Source organism: Drosophila grimshawi, unplaced genomic scaffold, assembly GCF_018153295.1.
Source record: "Drosophila grimshawi isolate 15287-2541.00 unplaced genomic scaffold, ASM1815329v1 contig_1367, whole genome shotgun sequence".
In the NCBI taxonomy this organism is placed as follows: domain Eukaryota; kingdom Metazoa; phylum Arthropoda; class Insecta; order Diptera; family Drosophilidae; genus Drosophila; species Drosophila grimshawi.
Window position 1 is genome coordinate 9930253 of NW_025062889.1, and position 20978 is coordinate 9951230.

General features: G+C 35.9%; 2 protein-coding genes across 2 annotated transcripts in view; one reads left to right on the forward strand and one right to left on the reverse strand.

Annotated features, from left to right (window-relative positions):
• LOC6559525 (G-protein coupled receptor dmsr-1) overlaps window positions 1-20978 on the reverse strand; it is a 38336-nt gene that overhangs the window by 12689 nt on the left and 4669 nt on the right. Inside the window, exon 2 of the mRNA XM_001986274.3 lies at window positions 7101-7180. The gene's annotated coding sequence lies outside the window, so the exon portion shown is untranslated. The remainder of the gene's footprint in view (window positions 1-7100; window positions 7181-20978) is intronic.
• On the forward strand, window positions 4218-4618 carry LOC6561136. Its single transcript, XM_001986278.2, has 2 exons — window positions 4218-4364; window positions 4425-4618. Exons 1-2 carry the CDS (start codon window positions 4250-4252, stop codon window positions 4526-4528), a joined length of 219 nt encoding a protein of 72 aa, XP_001986314.1. The 5' UTR covers window positions 4218-4249; the 3' UTR covers window positions 4529-4618.

Below are 20978 nucleotides of genomic sequence, written 5' to 3' on the forward strand. Positions count from 1 at the left end.
GTTTCAAATCGTTCAAATACCCTTTTAAAATTGCTGTTTAATTTCTAGCATTCATTTGCTTAAAAGTGTTTCGTGATTAGGATCAACAGCAAAGTCCTTCTATCCGAATTTGATGGTCTCAGAGATTATAAAGCTATTCGAAATTTAGAATACAAGTACCATAAGCAAAACAAGCTTATTTTATATAACCAATAACTTCAACAGCTCATGAATATCGATATAAATCGATTTCCAATAGTTATGAATACCACAAATTTTGAAGATATGTTTTTAAAATCAAAACCTTGGGGAAATTAGCGAGAACTGAAGGCTAATAAGTAAAGACTTAAGTTCAGGATATCCTCTATTCGAGCTCACTCGACTAAAGTATTCTTGCTCTTTTAATTTTAAATATGTTATATAATTAAACTAATAGCCTTTGACACCAAATTTGATATCAGCAAATTTAGGGATTATTTTAGCAATTTATTCATTGATTCCGAATAATAGCAAAATTGTTCAATAATTAAAATATAATTGCACTCGGGATTCAGCAGTTGAACAAAAGAGAAACGTGCAAAACAGGAGGGATAAATTTACATGTTGCTGCAGCAATAAACATTGAATTTCTATGCGAAACACTAAGCACGATTTAAACGACCGTCGGGATTTTATTGTGTTCTATCCACACGTCCCTTAAATAAGCAAGCAAAAAATATAAAATCAGAATTTAAATCTTAAAATACGTGAAAAGGTCGCTAATCTGCCCTTACTGCCCTTTGCAGTGTGCATTTTCATAGGTCGTTTGCACCAACTTCTTAATAAATGCTTTTCTGTCAACAAAGAATGCCTTACTGTCTGGCCCTTAAAGTTTAAAATTGTTGCAGTTGACACGATGCCGCTCAAAATACGTGTACACAATGTAAAAGACATAAGCCAAAAGTTGTGTAAACAAAACTTCATGTCGCCGAATGAATACCTTTGCTGCTGACACCTCAGCTCAGTAAATCAAAATATTTTTACGCAACACGGTCACGATGGCGACGATAATAAGACATATTTGCATGTTGTTAAATTTAAAGCGCCAGAAATCTATGTGCGAATGTGATCTGGTAACCAAAAAACACCCACATGAGAAGTGTGCAATTTAAAGGACAACACACAAAAAGAAATTCAATTTGATCCCGCCTCAAAGTATGCCACATTAAACTGTGTGGGTTACTCGGCTTGTATATTATCTGATCTCATTTTATTCATTTACTCGTATTTAGTCGGCAGCTTGGTTGCCAAGGTTGGCAACAATATTAATCAAACTCAGACGGCATATTTGTAATTAAATGATCAGAAGCAGGTCGAACAATTATGGTAAATTAATTACATATTCAGCTGTTGACAATGAGTGGGCATTTTGTGTGTGCTTGTGTGTGTGTGTGTGTGTAGTAGAGGAGGAGTAGACAACTTGGAGCAATTCGAATGTAATTAGAGATTGTATTGAAAATAGAACAAGACTTGACAACAATTTACAATTTACATTCTGTGTACTTGGATGGGGACTAATGCTAATTAATGCCACATCAATCAAGTGAAGAGCTGAGACTTTTCGCACCATAACGAATTTATACAAACAAGCAGAGCATTATTTTCATTTCAGAAATTACTTGACTTCACACATAATCCTTTGTGGGACTTTTGCTTACGCTCCTAGCGGGTAATGCCTCAACTTCAAGGGATAACAAAAAAATAAAAAAAAAAACAAAAAAAATAAATAAAAGAAAAAATAAAAACATCAGGGCCATCAACAAGCAATTTTTTTATAAGCGCATAATTTGAAAAAGCCCTGGAGTAATATGCTTATGTTCAGCAGCTGCCTTTGTCCTTATTGTGCCGCCATTGTCCTTGTTGTTATTGCTTGCGGTTAACTCTATGGGTGTGTGCGAGCGACTGATTCTACAGCTCTGTTTCAATGTCTATATGTATGTGCGTGTGTGTGTGTTGGGACTGTGTCTGTTGTCCTAATACCCCAAAGCAGAATATTTTGTGCTTTTGCTAAATTTAACATTGGACAAATTATCTAAATAAGCCGAGGGGCGTAAACAAAAATGCCAGCACAGATAATGAATTACAATGCCAAAGAAAAAACTCGAATATGGTCACACCTTATTATGTCATAATCAAATAATTTGCTGGATATAAGAGATACATAGTCCAACTATGTACAAAACTTTTCGATCTGCTGTTAGTTTATGAAATGCCCAGCCCCAGATGGAACCGCTGATGGTCATTATGAATATTGACTGTCAACTGGCGTATAATGGACTATATAACTGGCGAACTATAATAAAATGTGCGATAAGCTGCTTTATTTCACTGTACGGCTACCTAATTAGCTTTCCGATCGATTAACAATTCATATGCCATATGCCAGTATACAACCTGATTCCCATACACCCATACAACAATGTGATAATCACAATCTGCTACAATGGCAACAGAACATATGAAGAAACAGTCTGGTCTTGGCATGTTTCGCATTTATATCAATCAATTAGGATGCCGTCAGTTTTGTCAAGCCGGCACGTGTCTGCATTAGCATTACGGACTGTTTTATTGATCAAAATGTCTTTTATCAGGCCCATAAAATGTGAGGGATGAAGCATGGTAAATTTCAATCAGCGGGCGTGTCAAAAATTCATAAAAGCTAATGTATATATTTTGAATAACTCGGATCCCAACACTTACCAAAATACACAAATACTCAAACGTAATCTTTTGGAGTTTGTTGTTTGGCAGCTGTTGACTGTTTGAAGGACCCTTAAACACCACCATGGAAAAGGAATTGCCAATTTTGAATTGATACCCGCACTTTGCTGGGTATATACATTTTGTACACGAAAAATGTGTAGACCAGAAGCGAATATTAAATACAAACACAATCTAATTTGTATTACATATTTAAAAAACCAGATTCTTCCTATGATCAGTTTCTGGATATATTGTAAAAGATAAACGCTCTTATACAAAATTTCGCCTTTCGACATATTTATTTAGTTCGAATACAATAATATAATAGAATATATACTTCTGGGTCTCAACTTCCTCAAAGAGTTACATACTTTACGATGAAATTAAAATACCCTCTGAAACGTTATAAAAAGTAATAAAATATAAAACAAAGAAAAGAAGCATGACTACAAGCGGTATGAGTAATTTTATACTCAAACATGAGTGTCTTGTTTATAAAAGGGATTAATATTGAATAATTTATAAGCTTTCAACATTTAAAATTCTATTCTTTTTCGAAGGTCGCTTAAGCCCTTGTCTTGTCCTGATATTTAGGAAAATCCATAAAAACTCGATTCTGTTCTAACAATTTTTGAAGGCCGGTTTAGATCTGTTGCAGCCCCGTTTTCTTTGTTTTTAACATTTATTATAAATGTATTATTAGATTAGTCGTCGCATGCGATTTTACTTTCTTTGGGCGACAAATTAGGCAAACCGGCTTGTTTATAAATCAATAGTCAGAACAAAGGCGACAAAATCGCATTAATAAACGATTTTGGTCTTTGATCTCGAGCGCCATCTAATTAAAAACCGACCTGGAGGAAAAGCCCAAGCCGCAAAAATGCAGAACAAAACAAAAAGAATAATAGAACAAAAATAGCTGTGTTGCGTACAATGATCCGTAGAGATACTAACCAAAAGTAGATCTCCGAGGCACAACAAGAATCAGGAATCAGACCAACCCAACATATCATGAAAAATATGTAAATAAAATGTCAAAAAAAATTATATTACAAAAATTATTTATATATTTATTAATTTACTCGTCGCGCTTTTTGTTTAATTTCTTTGCTATTGGAATTCCCAAGCCATCGGACTTTAAGCGTTTGTTCTTTTGCGAAACCAGTTTCTGTTTTTTTTTTTTATATATTTTTTGTATATAATTTGGTCGGTCGAGTGTTGAGGGCGATTAGAAAGAGGATTATATATTATAGAGCATTTGGGGGCCTGCATATTTGTTTGTAGACGTCGCGCCGTCTAAAATTATAGACTGCGACGCGAAACAAGAATCCAACTCGGTAAACAGCTGATACTTGCGGCTTTTTGGTATTTTGGTTCTTAGACGTCATTGATTCCATCTTTCTCTGGCAACACTTGCCATCCGATTGGTATAAATAGCGCGTGCTTTGACTTGACTAATTAGACTTAACCCGAGGTTCAGCACAGCAGCACGGCACACAACAAAACCACAATCAAACTTCTTGCAAAAATGTCGAAATTCTTTGTGATCGCTTTAATCTTTGCCGCCGCCATCCTTTACTTGGCTGACGCAGCACCCGCTTCCAATCTTTTGGACGCAAAGGCAACCATCGATGCGATTATTGGTAAAATATGAAACTGTTCTCAGTTTAAAGCCATGGGTTAACTTACTTTCCTCCCCGCAGCTTCCTACAATCAACACTATCCAGGACACTCGGTCGTTCATCCCTGGGAGGTGGCCTCAGTCATCGATGTCCACACATTCCATCCCAATTTACACTTCAATTAAATGACAATGTTTATACATTCATAGTCCTAACAATCCTGTTGACCACCTAATGTTGTGTTTTATGCCTATTGCATTTAGTTATTAATTAAAAAAATTTTAAAAAAAAATAAAAAATAAAAAAACCAATCAAATTATAAATGTCTATTCTTGTTTATTGGGGATTTTATCGAACTGTTGCATTTAAATTCCCAACACATATTTTATTTTGATATTTCACAGCTTAGTGACAAGTCAATTAGAGTCAATTAGAGTTAAGAGCGCAGGAACATTAATATTAATAAGATAATTAGTAAATAAAAACCATGAAGCCTATATTAATGTATGCATTTTTTAATTACCCAATTGCGCCACACATTCGAACAAGAAATGTTTGAATGTTTCATGCTTTTGGGTATTTTGGAGCAACTGGTTCAAAATATAAATGCCAACAAGTTCATCGGGAGAATAGGAATGTATACACAGACGTACATGTTAAATACCATATGCTGATGATATGGAAATATCGCCAATCCATTAACTCAAAACATTTTAGTTTTGTCTAGATATGAATTTATAATGTAAACATTTTGTTTTTATTTTTAAATGCTCAATAAATAAATACTCATAGGGAGGTCTAGCTACAATTCAATTCTGTAGTTGTATCGAAGAGATATGTTTACGAAAACTTTGAAAACATTAAAACGGAAGAATAACAAACCAAACCAAGACTAGAATTGTGCAGGGCAAATCTTAAATATAATTCCAACTAATGCCACTCAAAGGAAACAGAAATTGTTGCACATATATATAATTTTGCAGTAGTATTTCTATTTGCCAAGTTGAGTTCAAATGTTTAATGAATTTAAATGAAACTTCTTACTCAATGGAAGCTGCATCTGCAACATACAAAGTTGTCTGTGTGGATATGCAATTTATATAAATGCGATCATAGAAGCTTAAGAGAAAACTGAAAATGTTTGCTATACTACATCATTGCCAATTTTGCCCCGGCATTTTTATTACAATCTGGACGAGTCAACATAGTGTGTGGGACATGAGATTGGTATACATGGCCACTGCAACTCTTTTCGAAAAATGTCTCAAATGCAAACTTAAAGTCATATACAATTTGGCACAGTTTTACACAACAGCCAGTCAGTCAGCCAGCAAGCAAGCCAGCCAGCAAGTGATGCTTAAGCTTGCCAGTGAATATAAAATACGTTGAATATAATAAAGTAAAAGCACTTAAGCAGCACAAGAGAGCCCCGCACACAGTGTGAGGCATCTTAGGGAAATCCACTTGTGAGTGCACACAGTTTAAGGAGAGCAACTTTAGGGATGATGTGGGGCCGATGATGTGGGGCTGATGTGCGAGGCTGATGTGGGGCTGATAAATGCGATTTGCAAGACAGATTCGATGGTCGAGCAGGAAAAAGTTTCGCTGCTTTGCGTTTTGCAATTTTGAACCGAAGTGTGTTTATGCAGCACTCGACGCACAACTAACTAACTACAATTTACTGTGGCCTTCAAAGCATGCGGCATGCGGCATGCGGCGAGGCTGTTTATACTGATAGTTTACTATCTGTTTGACACTGGCTAGTTGCTTAACAATGTGCTCGCTCTTACTACCATATTTATGACTTGCTGCAATAAAAAGATTTTGGGCTTGACATGAAGTGCACATATTAAATTGTACACCGCCCACCGCCCACCACCCACCGCCCACTGACCATTGCCGAGTGCCTACTGCTCAGTCAAGTAAAATAAATTGCCACATATGGTGGATGGCACGTGTGCATATTGTATGAGCCAAGGGCAAATACCGTTATGGCCATTGCAGATACATAAACAACAACAATAACAAACGCCACCCAAGGTACCCACAAACAAGCAAATATATTCACAAAAGTCACACAATACGTTGTTCTACTCGTTGTCTATTCGTTAGCCGGGTAATTGCATTTGGTATTGAATTTTTGGAATAGTCGAAACGAATCCTTAATAAAGCAGAGCAAGTGTCATGTGTGATTTCGTGTAAAGGAAACTTTGGACAGCCTAAAAGTTTATCACTTGGTTTGCACTCTGATAATAAAGACAAATTGAGTAGGCTTAATTATTGGTTATTATTCAAAGTTCTGCTCGAGAGACACTACAATGACCAGATCTCCATGAGACTCAAGTGCATCGTAAAACTCATTGGGATTGATTAGTTTGCTTACACAACATCCATATACTGGTAGTGCTATTAAACTTGTTCGGACTACTTAGTTATTTTATGTCTGTGGAAATAGTTTCTTTTACGACTGTTGTCGTATTTAATGGGTCTCCCACATGTCATCTGTTTGTTGTTTGCAGCTTTAAATATCTCAGACATACCAAACAACCATACCAGAAATTCCCAACGGAATCTCAAGCCTTCAAATAAACAAAAACAAACCAAAAACCCACACATTTATTTGCATGCGCCAAGAGTATAAATTTCTTAACAACTCAAAATACGACAACAACAACAACAAAATTATAAAACGGGATAGAAAAATGTAAATTTGCATTGCTAATCTCAAATCGCTCCATTATTAATAGATTGACTTACCTGTAGCTCGTTATCTTATCTTATTTCACAATCTGAACGACGGCTTTAATTATGCAAATTACTGGCGCCACCAAAATGTGCTAAAAAAAATCGAGAAAAAAAAATAACATGAACAATGAGAACCGTTAAAGGCGCTTGAGAAATTGCCATTTGATGTAACCCTGTCAATTATATTACAAATGGAAATGCCAATTTTACATGGATCAAGCTGTTTAACAAGCATGCCTTTACCCTGTATTGTTTACAGACTGTAGCTGTATCATCTGTTGAATATAAAGCTGTCAGCAGCAAAAGGCGGATCATATCAGTATATATCTTTAAATCTGAGCAACTAGTTGGCTTAGCTGTAATTATAAACAGAGCCACTGCCTTCTTAGAAATAAACAATCCGTTGAAAAAGAATTCCTAATTTTGTTTGATTGTATTAATTTGTGCACTTTAAAAATCACGCTTACATTGAACTAATGACTATTTATTAAAATTTTATTAATAAAACTAGAACCAGTGCTTTAATCAATTTGATATGTATTTTTTGGTTTTTCTTCGACTTCAAAAAACCTAATTCGAAATATTTATAGTTGCTTACTCGACCAATTAATTATATCTTATCTTGAAGAGGATCATTTTTTGATATATGGAATCTCAATTTAATACATATAACAGCTGAGTTTTGGGTATCTCCAAGTCGAGTTATTTAGACTAGCGCATTCTTACTTGTTTTTGAAATTTAACAACTCTGTTAAAATGGCTATAAATAATTTATTGCTGTACTAATTGTTTTTTATGGACAGTCAATTTTGAAATTACGCGTCTGTCTTTCTTATCATTCAGTTCATTAGTGGTTGTTTTGTGTACTGAAAGATTACTTCATTTATACATATATATATATATATATATATTGGAACAACAAAGGAATGTCAGACATCAAATGCAATTAATTAATTTCAAATGACGGATTCCGAAACTCGTTGAATAAGTTAATTAACAGCAATTGGCATTAATATGTATATATATATATATAATATATCTGCTTTAATACATTTCTTACATTTACATTTATGAAAATTGCAAAAGTCTGACTATGAATTTTATATGAAGCCAATAAATGAAAATATTAAATATGCCTGATGGCTGTCTGGCGCCATTTGTGTGACATTTTAATTATGCTTTTAAATAAGCGTGCACAGCATTAAAAATAATTTTACTTAACTTAAGTCGTTTGTTCATAGTTACTGTAATGCTTGGCAATTAATTAATTATGCAAGGGAAAAAATCACACAAAAAAGCAAAACTAAATTGCCCCAAAAGATATACTAAAAAAAATTTAATCAGCGCAAACATGAAAAAATTAACTTTAGCACATGATGTGTGTGATTTTTGTTTAGATGTATGTGAGTGTATGAGTGTGTGTGTGGTGGGGAGGGGTGTGTGGGAGACTGGCGAATGATGTATTTAATACTCAAGTCTCTCAAGTTCTCAGCAGTTGTGCGAGAAGTCTACTAATGGAAAAGTTTTGCTCGAGTTAAAGCACGCACCGAATATTGAATATATTTTTTGGATGGGATTAAGGCCGGATTCGTTATTGTGTGTGTGAGTGTGTGTGTGTGTGTGTGTGTGTGTGTGTGTATGTTTTTGTGTGTGGGGTTATGTGTGTCTATACGGTACATTGATTTCAATTCATTGAAACCTTGTTGTAGCAACAGCCGCAAACATTTTTTACATCCTCGGGAGAGAGTTTTTTCCGGTATTTGATTCGCAAAGGCAGACAAAATGCTGTCTACTTAAGCGCCCAAATCTAATCCATAAAGGCTGGGTTGGCTGCCGACCTTAGCCAAATGTGCCATTACCCACATCTAACGATGAACTGGTGCTCAGTCATCGACTGCGGCAGCGCCACCGCCAGCGGCATCGCAAGCGGCATCGTCAGCACAATGTCAGACACATCCAAGCTTTTGTGCTGGCCAGCGCATCATCATCATCATCATCACATAACAGGTTCTTAGCACCGGCGTGAGTGCACTCAAAAAAAAAACAATCGTAAAAAGGTAATTTCAAGTAAAAATAAAGAATTTAATAGTTTTCCGATGTTCTTTTTGTGCAGCAGGATAGAATAAAATTCATTCTAAAATTCACAAAGAAGCAAGAAATTTGCTGTGTCAACTTCTATTAAACTATAGAAATTAGACATATATATTATTTTTTAATGTTTGTAAAATCCACTCTCGAAATAAGAAAAGAAATTCACTGTATTTTAGAAAGACTCAAACTTTCAATGTAGAAATCTTAAAGACCCATCTTTGTCTCGAGATTCCTTGTGATTTTTTTTTTTGAGTGCACGCACATAAAAAGTAAAGGCAAAACAATTAAACGCATTCCAAGCAGATAACGTGCCAAAAAAAAGAGAGAGAAAAAAAATACAAAGCTAAGTTGAATATGGTCCGGGAGTCTGAGTTGGTCCTAATGCCTTTCTTCTGGTTTAAGTAACTCTTGGTTGGCATACTTTGGTAGTTGGCACATTGTTATTGTGAATGTGATTAGGGGCACTTATGCTGAGGCGGCCTATTACCATAATCACAAAGTACACATAATATATTCCACATCATATCTTGATAATTATAAGTAAATACCAACTAAACCAGAGACTCGACCGAAGGTCAGGGTTCTGCGTCCATGTTTTTTACATTGATTCTCCCGTCAACAAGGAGCCGCGGAAACCCTTGGAGTGCCCAGCAAAAAATTTGAAAATAAAGCGAGCGTGCAAGAGAATAATGATTTAGCTGAATGATAACGACTTCACTTTACTCTCTACAAAACCCCAAACTTTATTCAATTCATTCTGGACGTTTTAAAATATGAGTAAGATTATTCAGATGGATATACTGTACGCATACCAATACATTATGCATTCATCAACTGCTGAACGTTGCTTCTGTTGAAGCAAGTTCAGAGAAGAAGCCCTTGCGGGATTTATGCTCGAGGCCAGGTTAAATTGGGAGGTAAATTTGAGCAAACGACCATCTCTAAGTAAATAGACGAGCACTTGGCAACCTGCTCATAATTGTGCCTGTTGTTGTTTATAACGAAATCAAGTATACGTTCTGTTGGCTTACTGTTGTGATTCTCAAGTTGCCGTGTTGCTAAAGCAACTCTCAATATCCATTTGTGAAATTAAAATAAATAGAAGCAACTATTTGACAATGAAATTGAATATGTTATCCGCATCCAGATTGAATTCAGAGACCCGGATCACTTACAGGTGTGCCATGCAAATTTTGTTGCTGTCTTTGGTTTTTTTTTTCGGTATTCCTGTCGATATTATTACATTGAAAGTTATTCAAGTTACAAGGTAAGGTCGAGCATAAATTGCAATTCAAATAGAAACCAGATGAGAAAGCCATCAAGAATTAATTTATGTAAGTATGTATTTATGTGCATATTGAATGTCATACAAAAGCCAAATAAGGAAAAAACACACAACACACACAAAGACACACTGATAAGAGTAACATTATTTGTGATTGGTGATTTGTTTTCCCGTTTCCCTATGGCGATGCCAGATAGCAGGGATACGATAATATCAATATTATATTCGTGGTTGGGTTAGGACTGTTTGGTTGTTTGGTTTGTTGACAGTATTTTTGTTAACGCCCTGTGAATGTGCTTAGCTATCTGCTATTTTTGTTACAAATGAATCCACTCTCACACGCACAGACACAGCACATTGCTTAACCATAAATCAAAGGGTGTTGCTGCTGTTGTCCTGCTGTCAAGCTCTCTGTGGCAACAATACACTGCTACACAACATTGTCCTGGCCTGGCGTCACTGGGGCGACTCGACGCGAATCATTTAACGCGTGTCCTGCAAGCAACGAGCACATATTATGAAAATTATTGTGTCTCTTGGCTCTTGCTTTCGATTTACCAGGTTCGTGTCTTTTTGCGCAGCTCATTCATCAAACAATGCACAGGACACACTTAACTTGGCTATCTGGCTGACCTTGTTACCACGAAAACCCACACACTTCACTGCTGTTTATTTAATGTCAAACGAGTGCGTGGATGTCGATGTGGCTCTGGATGTGGCTGTGTGTGCGTACTTAATGAAGCCCATCGAATTGGCCTCTTTTCATTCCTTCATTTTCAGGCCAATATTGTGTTAGCAATTATGAAAATTAGGCCAGCAGTCAAATAAAGAATGAAATATTGAATGAATTGATTAGTGCTGTGTATTTGTTAATTAAGAAGCAAAGCTCTGCTTCAGTTCACTAATTAAACAGCGATATTAACACAATAATAATATGGAATTACTCGATTGTTTAAACTTTAAGTCCATGTGGACATCGTGAAACAATAGATTTCATTTAGTTTGATCATGATGCAGCTCAATTGAAATGAGGCTGCAGAATAAATCACAAAGCAGCAGCAAGGAAACCTATACACAATGAGCCTGAATGAAGGGACCAAGTGGTAGGGGAATCGGCATGGCAATGTTAGTGGTTTGAAAGGTAGACAACTTAAGCCAAGTGCTGCGACGTAATTCCTACTCCTACCCCCCTCCTACCCCATTTGCCATCGATGTGGCGTGGCAATTGCCAATTCATTTAACGTTCATTTATAACGCTTTAATTTATGCAAATTGAAGGCTGTTCGACCGCGTTTTATCGTTCGCAATAGCCTTGGCACATCCTGTTACACAAACAGGACACTATTTGGCGCCGTCATCCAATTAATATTTCAATACTTTCAAAGTTGTCGCCCTTAATTTGGCTCAGACATTGAACCCTAAACAAAAAATAATGGCACCATCTGATAGACAACATGTTCATAACCTGCCCGTTTCAGACTCTCCTTTCCTTTGATGATGCCAAGAGCTAAAGCATTAACTTACAGTTGAACACTTCCGATTATGTTCAATAGGGTGCGTTATTTTAACTGCTGCAACCAAATGCAAATGCAACCAATGCAAACGAAGTGCAATCAAGCAAATCATTTCATTGCTCGCGAACATTTCAGCTTTAATTTAATTGTACTGCGCTGCTGGGCGTTCATTGACTTCTGAGTGAATAGCTAAAAATGTCTGCTAACTTTTAGTTTTACGCTGAACTTCATCTTTATGCTTATTGGCCACAAGTCGAGCTGAACGTCTGCATAAATGCAGTAATTGGGCAACGAACTGTTCACAATTCACTCAAAAGTAAGTAATTACATTAAACAGTCAATATCAGAATGAGCCGCTTTGATGAAAAGTCAAAAACGGTCATCTTAGGCACACCAACACTGAAGTTGATCTGCTGACATCTAAATTTTAATCTTTGACCCCGAAATATGATTACGCTTCAAGCAATTATAGTAATAATAATAATAATTTTAGACTAATCTGCGCTTCAGCACCAATGTTTGCCAGACAAAATTAGTTGAATTCAAATTTCTATTTTGGTTTTTTAAATTTACTTGTCTAAGCACAAATATATTTAAAAATATATTTGCAGTTTTTTGAATGCTTCGATATATGTCGAGATGAGATATTGAATGATCAGCTGTTAATTTGTCAATTTATCGCTACTTTACATAACTCTGTTAAATCTTATTCACTTATGTAAACACTGTAATTTTAGTAAATATCGATAGTTTTCACATTTATGCATCGAACAGTATTCAATCTGTTCGCTGTGCTAATTTAAGTTAATTATATAAAATTGATATGAATAAATTGATGATTTATAATAAGAAAGTAGGAAATCATCATCTTACACTCTTTCTAGGAATACACCAATTAAGAAACTTCTTCAAATTCATTTCAATTTCGAACACAACAATTTGAAAAGAAGTATAAAATTAGATACTCCCAAGACTATTCTATTCAAAATAATCGTATTTAGGGACAACTAGGTGAGCCAGTGAACTGAACAATGCTATAAGCCAGAGCTCAGTACCTTTTTTTTTGCTCGTATTCATTGAAAATTATGCAAATTGCTTAAGTTGTGGGGCGAAAGTGTTCACCGGGCCGGGAATACGAAAGCAGTTCTGCCAGAAGAACTCTAAACTGCGAGCTTAGTTGCAAAACTTGCCTGCAACTCAAAATCATGAACAGGCACAGACACATCCACAGACACAGCCACTGACACAGCCACAGCCGCATCTACATCCACATCTACATCAGCAGCATCATCATTATCATTATCTGGCTTTGGCTTTTTAATTTCATCTCATTTCATTACTCTGAAGTGCTCAGCCGCTGGATTGCTGTGTGCTTTTCTAGCTTATTGCTGCGTGAGCAGCCTCTTTTTTTTTTTGCTTTTGCTTTTCGCCTCCTTTCAGGTGTTTTTTGTGCCTCGCAATAAATATATGAGGAGCAATTTTGTAAGGCCGACGAATGAAGTTGCATGCCTCGAGCACAAACTGAAAGGCAAGTGGCCGGCTTAACATAGTTGAGAGAGAAAAGAAACCTTCTTGCCACGTACATCCACATCTCAAAATCGCATTAGATACAAATTCATTCATTTTCATTAAGGCTGCCAAACGCAGCAGGAGCAGCTTTCATAATGTTATGCGAATCCTTAAAACAGCCACAACATGTGTCTGGAATTTATGTTATTTATTGGTTTTGAGTGTACACTTTTTACACATTTTGTGCTTTCAGTGACCTTTTGCAATATATAGAATGGGAACGCGAAAAGCACGTACTTCCACCAGCCATTTACGGCGTAAATATTTCAAATATTTTCGCACACAGTTGCTGAAAGCTAATTTGACCTTAAGCAAAATGTGAAGTGTACAAACTTTTAAAAGGCAAAATTGAAGGGAAAATAACTTTGTTCTTCATAAATTAAGTCATAATTTACTGATAGATAGAAAATATGTATTCACCAATTTAATATGACAGCTTGACACAACTTATAAATTAATGATTTACATTCTTTACTTTAAAGACGACTCTGTCTGTTTTTAATATTTAATATTAATTCATATAATATTAATATTTCATATTTGCTGGCAAAATACAAACTGTCATTTTTGTTTGTATATATATATATATTTTTAAATTAAAAAAATTGAAACATTTCCGAGCTCTGCAATTCTACGGTTGCTTTTAGCTATTTACCTTGCAGAAGTTACACACTTATGGTAATATGCATCATAAAATCTGTTTTATATCCTGGGTCAAATAAGTTCAGGGCGACTGTACTTAAAAGTTACTGCTTAAACACGAAAAACATTAAAGTTGGGCATCAGCGACTAAGAAATACTCTAAGACCAGTCGAATAGCAGCTGGCAACAGCTGGCTAAGAAACTTTTTGAAAGGGTCGAAAACAATTGAATTATGTTGCCATTTCAATTTATTAGCTCTGCTTTTAATTTATAGGGATCGGATGTGGATGTGGCCTTGGCAGCAAATATTTTTCTTTATAAATCGCAGCCCATCACATTTTTGGCGTGGCAAAGAAAAAGGATAAAGGATACCGCTAATGCACCTCACAAATTGACTGACTCTAGGCATTTAACATTGGTGCTTGGTGCTTGCCACATGCCCACCGCTAATTACTCTTCCACATTCAAAGAGAGTATGGAAAAATGAAAAGCCGGTTGCCCTCCAGCAGCGAAATATTTTTCGAAATGTGCGCAAATCTCAAAAGTTTATTTATAATACCATAAAGATACGCGTCTGTTTCTATTTGTGTGTATATATTTTGTAGTTATTTAAACAGAAGCAACGTAATCGTAGCATGAATAAATTGATCTGTTTACTAGACAATTTTATAATATTTTGCGCATTTCTGCGCTTCAATAAATTGTTAATAGATACGAAAAATAATTACTGAAACCATTAAGCACATGAAATGTTTTATTGTTACTGTTTCCTTTCATTCTGTATCTCTCTCCCTCTCTCTCTGTCTCTCTCTCTGTTGCTATCTCTGTCTGTGGCATGCTCATTCACTCGCATATGTTATTAATTATAATTGCTGGCAGCGCACACATATATGAATTGTTTATTATTATTTATTTGGCTGTCATTGTTGGCATCGTCAACATATTTCGAGCACGCCCAATTTCAGAAAATTTTGCAATTTCCGAATTAACCACAAAAATGAGAGCACGAGAAATATTCCAGTTATGTGGAATTGTCGATTCTATATCCCACACACATGAGAAACGTGTAAAAAGGGTATGATGAAGTTACATGAAGGCTTGTAACTATTCTTGATCAATTACTGATTTTATATACACACATATGAACTCCTAATTACAGGGTATCTCCAAGTCGAGCTCTCTCTTATTTAGATCATTATTACTTGCTATTTTTACTTTTAATGGAGCATTAAGACAGGCACGTGAATAAAACTTTGGCAATTTTGCATGTTGACGAAATAATAAATAACCAAATGGTACTAAGTGGCAAGTGGCAAGTGGCAAGTGGCAAGTGACCCACTAGGTATGAGGCATATAGCTATTAAAATTGCTGTTGCAACTTTTTCTTATTTACTTAATTAATTGCTCAAGATACAAATTATTAAAGTTATAATGAGTTTGCCGGCAGCTACTTGGCCGAATGGAAATGTGCAATCAGGTTCAAGTTTGCCAACTTGGCTAACAAATTGAGAAAGTTGACATTTGGCTTTGGTCGTCTGACATTTACAGCGTTGCTGTGTACCCCAAAGCCCTCAAAGGGTATCTAAAGTTACAAGAAAGTTGTACACAAGAAGCTGTGGAAAAGAAAGAAGTTGATCTGAAGTCAATGAAATTTAAATTCCGGGATAGCTCAAACAAATTCAATTCAATTGATTCGCAAGATCCAATTGAATTGAATTAAATTGACTTGAGAGTAATTAATAATTAATCATACTCAATAAAAAGGAAAAAGAGAAAAAAAAGAAATGGACTATTCAGAAACTTTCTTAAGAGATCCAAAAGCATTGGAGCCCTCATCAAAGTCTGATGATAAGAAAATTATGTGAGAACTGGCAAAATGACGTTGGAATTAATAAAACTACCAGTCTATTAATTTAATTACATGCGCAGCCCGGGGCTGGCTGTGTACAATGCCCTATGGGGATTACAGTAAATTTAATTGAATTTCTCGATGGAATTTGAATTGAATTGAATTTCTTACGGAGCCACGAACATTAAAAGCAAAATGCTAGCAGAGAAAAAAAAACGCAACAACTACTTAGACATTGCTGTCAATGGCAAAAAGAACAAAGGAATCTCTTAAAAAAACAGTCAATAACAATGACGCTTTAATTACACTGCGAAAAGCACACTCAGACACACAGAGAGAGAACCACACCCAAACACACAAATTTTCCTAGCTAGAGCACTTCTAATATATATGGTTTTATTTGTCGTAAATTAGATCTGCAACTGGCATTGACATGCAAAAATATTGTATTTCTGCTAAGACAACAGGCATGAGAAATATTTGCTAAATTCTTTCGACTGCGAATTGCACAAATATTTAACTTTGCTGACTTAAATAATCATGGGAGTACTTACAGCCTGAACCAATGGACCCGCAAACTCGCCCAAAGGTCATCAAAAACAAGACAGAGCGTTGGACAGACAGGTGTCCGCCCTACAAGGGACCAAGAATAACTACACAAATAGACCAAAAAAAAAAAGGAAAAAATAGAGAAGAAAAATAGCGAAAATAACAACAAAAAGAGCGAAGCGAAAAGCTGACCAGCTCAGCAATTGTTAATCGACAAATACAATGATGCCTCTGATGGCAATGGGATTACCAGATTATTATTGACAGCTGTTGGTTTGCGTCTTACTTTCACGGACAGCTTTCAATTTGCACGAGGGTAGCTCAATGCATAAGCAAGAATACAAGGCAAGTAAATGCAGCATAGCTTGCTCAATTACCTAATATCTGCTGTGAATTCCTTAAGTAATTAAACGATTACTTCTACAATTTACTGGAAATTCACATAGAATTAAAATATTGATTATATACTGGCTTATAAATAATAAGTAAATAAGTGACTCCTAAGCACAATTACCAAATAATTACAAACTATTTTTTAAGTAATTACTCAATTACTACTTAGCATGAAGTAATTACTTCATTACTTGCTTTTAAAACCCCATTGTTGAGTAGAATTCCTGTTAATATTTATACAATTAACATAGTAATTAATAAATGCAAAAGAATTGCAAACAATTACTCAAGTAATTATACAATTACTGATAAGTTCACTGTTATGGCAAATAGCTTACAAACAACAAGTAAGTAGGCCGCCCTCAGACAATCAGCATCGATAACACTCAGAAAATATCCATGAATCCTTCGTTAAGCTCAATCTATAATTACCCTAGGGACTCTGTGGTTCGCTCGCTCTTTAGCAGGGCTCAAGTGTAAGTCTCTAGTGTTGATTCGCGCTGAGCTCGTCTCGTAAGCCAAATGTTTTTACATATTGCATATGACAGATTAACAATGACAACGTCTGCAACATGATTAAATTCCCGGAACATCGTCGAGTTAAGTCTCAGCGAACTACTCACTATGTTCTTTAATGTTGCTCGCTTAAACGTGCCCCAGTCGCATGTCGCATCCACTTCAGCATACACAAGGCAGTTCAAAGGCAACGAGTCCCTCAGCTCTCTCTCTCTCTCTCTCTCTCTGTGTGTGGCACGTGCAGCTGTTGCTTGGTGGTTCTGTGGCGCGGAATTCAATTGAAAATCGCATTGTGGCCGTGTTCCGTGGCTTTCTGAGCATCATTTAGTAAATTTTTTATACTTTTTTTTTCTGTTATATCTGCCACGCAATTTATCTTAATTTAACTGAAGAGAACAGAGCACCATGTTTAACAGGACCCGACTGGCCAGGACACATTCGCACCTCAGCCTCACCCCCAACCTCAACCAAATGAATGAGCTGAGCCTCGACACTTTTGGGGCCATCTGCCTCCGCACACATACATCAAATTGAATTTGCACTGATCCTTAAAGCGAACACGCATTTGACTTTTACAACGTGTGACTCTCAGCGTGGCATGGGATGGCATGGAATGTAATTTACGCTTCGTTGCCCGAGTAGATGGAAGCTAGTTGGTCAAAAGCCGCAGCTCTTGGCTTATGGTTTCGATAGAAACCAGATATGGCATCCTTTCATGTGGCTGGCTTGCTTTCTTCTTCCCTTCACACATATCTTATTGCTATTGTTGTTGTTGTTGTTGTTGTTATTTGTCCGTTTTTGGCTTTAAAGTGTGTCTCATGGCCGTTTGGAAATTTTGGTCACGTCGGCATTCAAACCAAATGAAACACATACTCGAACAGGCCCATAAAAATGGTAGGAAAAGTGTCTGTTTCAATTTGTTCGAACATAGGTTCTGCCAACTCAGTGTCTATATCTGTTAGCTGTCTTGGTATTTGTATTTGTAAATTTAATGAGTATTGACAGAGGGAATTGATGTGAATAGTCTTATTATAGTCAAACAGATGGCACACGTGACGTATGCGTAATTTGCGACGCATATTTTGAAACTTGGCCAACTTGGAGAGCACTTAATCTCTGTTAATGGACATCGCATTGACTGAATCATGACAATGTGTTAAGCGAAATTGTGAGCGGGCCGATCAAGTGGCAAACAAGTCAATTTTGCTGAATAATATCGAAGACAAGCACTAATGTCCTCCCGCTTTTTGTCCACTCTGTGGTTGGCCACTTGAAAACTGTTTTTAATTCATTTTGCTTACATTGATTTCCTTCAAGTCACCAACAGAAAATACACATTTTAAGACGATTCTAGTGTCATCCAGTGGCAACTTGAAGTTGAAGCATTTAACTAACAATCAATTGAAGAACCTTTCAAATATACCAATAAAGTGTTTAAAATGTTCGAGGAGAACAACTAAAAAAATCAAACCTCAAAATAAATCACCTCATTAAACAATTTATGAGCAATTTGCAGACGGCTAGACACTGAATATTAATTTATGCTACCACGCAGCAATAAAATACCATAAAAAATTGCAAGCACCTACAAAAAAAAGAAACAAAAAAACAAAAACAAAAAAAGTAAAAAAGAAATGGAAGGAAAATGACCTAAAATTGAATTCACAGTTCAAATGAACTCGCAGCCACAAACCAAAAAAAGAAAATAATAAAACATTGTGCTCAATAAATGAATTTTCATCCTTCAAAGAAGAACAACAAAAACATTTGGTTTTTGCCACAACTTTTTTCTCTCATTTTTTTTTGCGAAGATTTTGTTTTTTTATTTATCTGCCCGGTTTACGTTTCGTTGGGCAAATAACGGGAAATCTGTGGCTATTTACATTAACTCTCGCTTCATCAGCAGCGGAAATAGGCAGGGAGGCTGCCCTTCCCTCGCCGAGCAAAATAATTTGTCGGTTATTTATTTAAGAGCAAAAAGCACACTTTCTTGCCACTAAGTGAAACATGGCCAAGTGGGCTACAGCCATAAGCTCAAGCCAAACACAAAAGCAACAAGATTTTGCAGCATGCCAAAGTTTAAATACCCTTTTAGAAATGGGGTTAGTAAGCAATCATTTAAGCTTTAAACCGGGCTAAGAAATTTGATTATTTGCTGATTTATTTCTTTTTATATATACTAAATATATCTATATTTTACTGTCTTTTTAAATCTTCTAAACGATTTTCATTAATATTTTTCAATATTCAAATTTGTTCATTTCATTTCATTCTAGATTAAATTTTCTACATTTTTGTTGTAATATTTGATAATCTTTTTGAGTGCTTTAAAAATAGTTTGCTCCTAAATTTCAATATTAAATTTGCAACATTTATTTAACTATATTTTAACGTTATTTAGATTGGAAATATCTATTCAAAATAGATATTCAAAATTCTGCAATTTGTGTAGCGATTTATTTATTCTAAAATTATTTTACTTATGTATTTTAATATTCTATATTTGTCGTGTGTCTGCAGATGTAACAGTTATGATACTTATATATACTATGCCGTTCATATTGGGTTCGAAGATGCGTTACAAACTGCTCGGTAAAATTAGAATACCCTCTACAAGAGCATAAAAACACAAGCAGCTGAAAGGGGGAAGAGCAAGTTTTGAGTGTGAGTTTAAGATTGTGTGTGTGTTGTAGTGAAAAGTGAAAGATGCAGACAAGTACACACAGATGCAGACAGTCACAGACACCCACACACACAGCCACACACAGATACACACACACACACACACACAAACACACACAGAGGCACACACCCACACACAACAAGCAGAGTCATAGAAAGACATCTGCTTGGCGAAAGTGTTTGTTTGCTGTTGATTATATATTCGTGTTGCAAAGCATCGAAAACATAAATGAGAGCCAGAAACGGCTCTCAGGCACAAATTGAAGCCGCGCTCGCTTTTTAATTAAAATTAATAATGCAAGAATCCACAAGGAATACTCTCATTGAGATATTCAAAGACTCCCGCACTCAACAGAGGCGATGGCAGCTGCTTCGCTTGTCAAATGTTTTATGTATCAGTTATTCGCATTCAATAAGCATTTTGGCCACTCACACACACACATACTAAGGCAATTATGACACACACTCGTTGCCAGGAAAATGTCGCAGCGGAGAAAGGGGCAACAGCGGCGAAAGTAAATGAGAAAAATGAGACAAGATTTAGTCTAATTAGACCAGAAGGAATCTGTTTTTGCTCCAGGACACAACAACATAATTTACCCTTTATTTTCAAGAGTCATTAATTATGCTGCATGAATTGGCATAAGCGGATAAGAAGTATTCCAATAAATTGGCTGCTCGAGGCAACTACAACTTATGCATAAATAAAAACCCAGCTTCCGCTTCTGCCCCTGCAGCCGATAAGCCTATATTAATTGAGCTGCCATTGGGCGGAGTACTCGACTGGCAACTGCCACGTG

Coding starts and splice junctions, on each gene's coding strand:
- LOC6561136 (XM_001986278.2), top strand. CDS start 4,250: ATGTCGAAATTCTTTGTGATCGCTTTAATCTTTGCCGCCGCCATCCTT. Junction 4,365..4,424: donor AACCATCGATGCGATTATTG/GTAAAATATGAA, acceptor TCCTCCCCGCAG/CTTCCTACAATCAACACTAT.